The following is a 6000-nucleotide window of genomic DNA, read 5'->3' as shown; positions in this document are numbered from 1 at the left end:
GAAAGGAAATTTTCAATATTTGGTAATGCAAAGGAGATAAGTCTTTCATTGGCGCTGATTGCTCTGCTTTATCAACGACTTGTCATGGAGAAAAACAGGGTCAATTTTCATTAGTGTAAAAAATACTCATTTTGGAGTTGCCATCAAAATGTCACGTTTGATGGCAAACAAGAAAAACTATGCATGTATATGTTCGAGTGATATGCTTCAGTGGCTTAATTCATGATTAGAATCATATGTACCTAATTAAAAAATTATATACTTTGATTAGTCATCTAACACGAATATGATTCTTCACATGATCCCGAGGTTACTCGTATACCGTAGAATGGCAAAGGGCAAAGAACTCTCAATTCTTTCTATCTTCAGAAATTGTAATGAAACTCCAGTATCCAAAAAATAATGTTAACAATACGTAAAATTGCCAAAACCAACACACAAAGATGCAGCGAAAAATAGGCAAAGCCGCAAAGCTTCTGCTGGTAATTTACCCCCCTCATATACTGAAACATGGCAAAAAGTAAAATGATAATCTTAATTGTAATGAAACAGTGTAGACATAATATGCCATCTTTAACATGTGCCAGCTCTTTCTGCCAATAGCCCTCCAAAACGAAGCTTATCATCTTTGCCATGCTAGTCTGCTAAGAGTTTCAAAACTTTCTCCGATGTTTTCGAGCTTTCTTTTTGAAAAGAACAGGACTCAACAAGCGCTTGAGCGGAAAAGCAACAGATCGATAACGCAACTTCCGCCTTGTTCTGCCTTCATCTGCAGTCGTTGAAAAATGGAGTGAGAAAACTACCATGCCTTTGGCAGAACTTACATGATCTAGAGAGAAAAATGGTCAAGGGTTGGGCTCAAAAGGAGAGCTGATAATGGAAAATTCGAGTATGGAACATGAGAAGTGCTCCCTAGTCCAAATTCTTGTTAGCCACTAATTAATTTATGCAACTGAAAATTAAAATTTTTTTTTTTCCAAAATGACCTGCAAAGTCATCCTTCACATTAAGTAGATAGGAAGGCTTCCCTCTCACATACGTACCTAATAAACTGATATGAAAATGTCTAGCAGCATTCTAACATAACATAGAGCACTAGTGACTGAAAAGGAACATAAGATCCTGTTAACAAGAACATTTATCTAAGAAGCGACACATCAAAAGCCCTATGGTGCAGCCATTTCACTGTAAGTAATCTATAAATCTCACAAGGTAGTAAAAGGGGCATAGCTAGTACCTGATGACATTAAATTCAAATTAGGCTGAGAAATTCCTGCATCCCCTTGCTCAAGTGTCTGAGGTTCCACAGCAACCCCCTCCAGTGACTCGTCACTTTCTGATTCATCATTTAATTCAATAGAATCATCACATTTTGAAGAATGCATTACTTCTTCACATAAGGTTGCATCATCCGTATGTTCCCTTACTTGTCTAGAACCTGATACATCTTCACAAGAAAGTAAATTATCAGAGACCAAACATAACTCTTCTCGAGGCCTTAAATCCAGACTCTCCATTGTTTTTTCATCTGTAGCACAATGTATACCAGAAAATGCCTCTGCACTTTTTGAATCCTGAGACTCTTGATCTTTTTCCAAAGGATCACCATTCCGCACTGCACAGCTGTCTAAGCCCTGAGGCACCCCTCTATTCAGAGAGGCAGGAAGAATGGTGTCCCATATATATGGAGTGGAAACAACAAACTTACTATCATCACAACAAGGAGTCTGTAAACCAGCATCCTTCACCAGCGCCTCAGATACAGCATTTTTATGCCATAAGGCTGCAATAGATTGATCAGGTGAGGCAGGCTGTGATGATTCCAACCTAACCATATCAACTCGGTTTGAGTTAACATGCCCTTTTAATGCATTTGTATATAAATTCTCACCTTTTATAGAACCAATCTCCTCTCTGTCTTCTGCAACATCAACAGCTTCACTCAGCAGAACTGGTTTCTCAGAAACTTTGTTGCTGGGCATTCGATGCAGCGTGGATGTACCAAACAATGGACTCTGATTCTGTTTAGAAAGTATATTCAATCCATCAAGCTTTCCAGGCTCTAAACTCTCATTATCCCTGGTGAATGAGCTCACTACCCGAGAAGCACATTGCAAAGTTTTACTCTGATCTAACGAAAGTTCAGCTGCCTTATTTCCATATGTCAAATCCTTAACTTGAAAACCCTCTGATGACATGCTGTTAATAATTGAATTGAAATCAATTGCTTTCACAGTTCCGGACACTTTATTTGATATAGAGAAGGACTTTTTTAAGTCATCTAAAAGAATATCACCATCGCCACTGGAGAGAGGATCCCACTTAAGCAGGTCACCAGACCAGAGTTCCTCAGAGCCTAATCTTTCGGATGATGGCATGGCCTCAACTCTGATGGCCTCCTTGAAGAATTTCTTCTTCTTTAAAGCATTTGCAATAAGAACCCTGCATCGTATAGGTCAATAAGCCAAGCGAAAATAACAATGGGTCGACAAGAAACGCAATAACATAACGATAATCCTAACAGCCTCATAAAATAGAGTTATCGTACCTACAATTCTTGGAGATAGAAGCTTTCCCTTGTTCCATGGAAATACCAAGCAAGGACAACACATTTGCAACATCACAAGGCCCTCTAATTTCATTGACAGAAGATGCAGCACTTGTAATAATAAGATTTTTTCCACGCGTCCAATCCACCAGTAGCTAAAATAAATGGAACGAGAACTGAGTATGTCAGAGTGCTTCTGCCATACATTCAAGACAAAAAAAAAGGAGGGAAAAACATTTAAAGAAATTGAAATTGCTCAGAACATCATCAATGTGCCACCAACAACATGACAAGTTTTTCACTAAAATGAAGGGTACTGACTCATGGCTACTGTCCAGCAATAATCATGATGAGCATGTGAGATTATTCGACACTTGGAGCACCAACTCAATGTCCAAAAGTTGGCCAATAGTGCTCCTAAATTCCCTGCTTGAGCAATTCTCAAGGATATACCTCTTAAGCTAACACATTCTTCAAAAAGAAATATTTTATAGGAACAAAAACGGTTGCTCGAAAATCCTCTAAACCTGTTCATCCTAATTACACTAATCAACTGTCAGCAAGACATTGGCAAAACTGATCCAAAGTGGCTGCGCTTATTAGTCCGGTAGAAATGCAATATGTGCAAAGCTACGAGATGATTCCAAACTCTCTAACTAAGCAGCACTACTGCAAAATACTGCAATCTCTTTGGATACATAATTCTGCGTGATTAAAATATCTCTCTTTATTATTTTAGAATCATGAATTCCGATTGCAAAACTATTACAGGGACTTACAAAAGAGCAAGTATCTAGCATACTAAAGAATGGAAAACCATATATTAATATATCTCCACTATAATTGAGCAAAAAAGAACATGAAAAAACACACACCACATTGTCCAACTTCTTGAAGAACACGGAGTGTAGCCCTTACCTTAGCAGTCGATATCACTTGTCTCCTCATCTGAGGGTCTGAGATGAGACTTGAGTAGGAGATCTCAAAATATACTCCTCGCTGTCATACAAAACCTATAGATCAATCTCCACAATTCATCATCCATCCCTACCATTAAAATAAAACATGTAAAACAAGGAATAACCATGGGGACAAACCTCAATAGCAGTTTTAACCATGGGGAGCTTCAAGCGAAAGGGCAACTTCTCCGAGAAATCAATTGCAATTATATCTACCTACACAAATTACAGGAAAAGACTATTACAAAAAACAATTCCATTGAAACATAGGATCGATACTAATCAACAACTCCCTGAACTAACATCAGAAGTAGCAGGAATAACTCCAGTTTCCATTACTTTTCTCCACTTCTGAAGATAAATTCAGTCTATTTCCATAATAACTTGCAACTATCAAGAAAGAACACTGAGCCGTTCGTTTATCCGAACACGGAAGTAAGAATCGTAACTGTGTCGTACTCTCACATTACCTCGGATTTCTCACAAGCGTGATCGAACACGGCTTGGTTCAAAGGCCTGACGGCGACCAGGTCGTAGGTCTTGAGAACGGGGTTCCCGGAGTTCAGGACCTGAGCCTGGGCGACGGTCTCGGCGAGGACGGTGAGGCGCGTGTACTGGCGGAAGGCGGAGGCGAGGGGGAGGCCGAGGAGGCCGCGGTGGAGGGAGACGGACGAGGAGAGCGAGGGGGCGACCTTGAGGAGCGCGGCGAGGGAGAGGGGCGGGATGGAGCAGCGGTCGCGCTCGGACATGACGCCGCGCATCGAGCGGTTGTAGGCGACGCCGTCGTAGCCGAGCTCCATCGCCTTGGTGGCGATGCGGACGCGGTCGGCCTTGCCGGACGGCGAAGAGGCGGCGTCGTAGGGGACGTTCAGGTCGAAGAACCCCATCGTACCAGTGACACAGCTCCATCTTCTTTCTTCCTTGCAACTTTTAAGCGCCACGGGGAGTAGAGAAATCGGTCGGGCCCGATCCAATTGGGCTGGGTCCGGCCCAACTAAGTCGGATCGGGCTTCGTTAACTGGATAGTCTTTGTCTGAACCTGTCCCCCAAATTCGGCTTCAGCGAACTTAAAGGACAATGATCAGGTTTTAGTCTCAATCGCAATGAAATTATCTTGACACATCTTCTTAGGCCATGATTAATCTCACCGCATCGCTGATGATCATTGTAAATTTGCACTCATTCTCGAAACCGTTCCTTTCTTTTGAATAAATTTTGCTTCTATTGTGTTCCGGACTTGTCATCAAATGTAAATTTAAGGACATTACACATTGAGATTATCGAGAAACTTCTAAGGCCTTTCCTAGCAAGATTCTTTATTGTGTCGCAAATGCCAAAGTTTGTATAATTTGCTAATATGATAGTTTTTCGGAAAAATTTTCAAATCCTTCATTTTCCAAAAAAAAAAAAAAAAATAGAGCTTGGTCAAAATTTATGTTCTAACATTAAGCTATAGCTTATAAGCACAATACAGTAATAACTTGGGCAATTAATAACTTAATCATACGCTTATAACATACGTATAACGGACATTACAATATGTTATATGATAAGATAAGCCATTAGTTTATTAGCCATTATGATGATATCTTATTAACTTTTAAAAAATTGTCAATATCCAAGATGAATTTATTTATTATATAATTTTTTTAGTTTTTTTTTCAGAATATAATTTTTTAGTTAACATGGCCATTTGTAATTTGAATTGTATATAACAGAAGCTATAATTATTTATGATGACAGGTTCTATAAGGTTTGTATTATAATGAAATTATTTTGAATACAAATAACTTTCTATACAATTGTATGCTACTAATGTTAAAACATTTAGAGTGATAAAAGAAAGAAGCATACTCAACTATATCTGTGTCTATGGAGTCACGCAAACTTTGCTTCTAGGCAATGTTACCATTTGGTAAAAAGTGGTACTCTCCATAGGACATTACTCTTCTATTAAATTGGATTTGTCGTCTACATTGTCCAGCAAAAGCTAACTAATTGTGTCCGTGTCCATTTTGGAAGTCTTCTCATGTTCATTTTGCAGGGCAAAACTAATTTCAGGAAAAGCAACGAGGATTCTTTGACCTGAAGGCACTTGTTGCTGCCTCTCACCACTATTGATTTTCACTCCATATCCCTAAATTCCTTCCATAACATGATGGCTGTTTATTTGAGCGTCTTCTCTCTCGATTGCTTCAATCTTCTCATTTTTGTGCTGCATTTATATTAATTTAGTAATTTGTAAAATCTCACAATTTGAGATTTTCAAATATCTCTAATAGAGAAAAGAATTATCTAATATTGGCCATTTGGATGTGTTTGATTAAACAACATAACTGTGTTATGATTTTCACTTGATCAGTTCTCAATTTGATTCTAGAATTGGCCTGAAGCATTTGATTTGGTTCGATCCAATTCCAATTTCTCAAAATCGGGAAGATTACAAGGTTAGAATTAACCATCCTGAAACTGATCGCCTATATTGTATTTTTT

General features: G+C 38.9%; 1 protein-coding gene across 2 annotated transcripts; it reads right to left on the bottom strand.

The window, feature by feature from the left end:
• Positions 1-337: 337 nt before the first annotated feature.
• Positions 338-4407, bottom strand: LOC104448470 (protein GAMETOPHYTE DEFECTIVE 1). Of its 2 annotated transcripts, XM_010062311.3 has the most exons (7): positions 3978-4407; positions 3646-3723; positions 3467-3547; positions 2549-2703; positions 1892-2442; positions 1238-1783; positions 338-769 (listed from the first exon to the last, which is right to left on the bottom strand). In XM_010062311.3, exons 1-7 carry the CDS (start codon positions 4392-4394, stop codon positions 654-656), a joined length of 1944 nt encoding a protein of 647 aa, XP_010060613.2. In that variant the 5' UTR covers positions 4395-4407; the 3' UTR covers positions 338-653. The 2 variants fall into 2 exon arrangements, with proteins under 2 accessions (XP_010060613.2, XP_010060603.2); XM_010062301.3 differs by having other exon boundaries at positions 1238-2442.
• Positions 4408-6000: the final 1593 nt, after the last annotated feature.

The sequence above is a fragment of the Eucalyptus grandis genome, chromosome 1 (genome assembly GCF_016545825.1).
Source record: "Eucalyptus grandis isolate ANBG69807.140 chromosome 1, ASM1654582v1, whole genome shotgun sequence".
Classification (NCBI taxonomy): Eukaryota; Viridiplantae; Streptophyta; class Magnoliopsida; order Myrtales; family Myrtaceae; genus Eucalyptus; species Eucalyptus grandis.
Note: the sequence above shows the minus strand (reverse complement) of the source record. Positions and strands in the feature narration are given on the sequence as shown.

Bases quoted from the DNA above. Each gene is read 5' to 3' on its own strand.
- LOC104448470 (XM_010062301.3), bottom strand. From the start codon at position 4,394: ATGGGGTTCTTCGACCTGAACGTCCCCTACGACGCCGCCTCTTCGCCG. The intron at 3,724-3,977 runs GTAATGTGAGAG...TAATTTGTGTAG, and splicing joins ACGCTTGTGAGAAATCCGAG to GTAGATATAATTGCAATTGA. The intron at 2,443-2,548 runs GTACGATAACTC...TATACGATGCAG, and splicing joins TCTATCTCCAAGAATTGTAG to GGTTCTTATTGCAAATGCTT.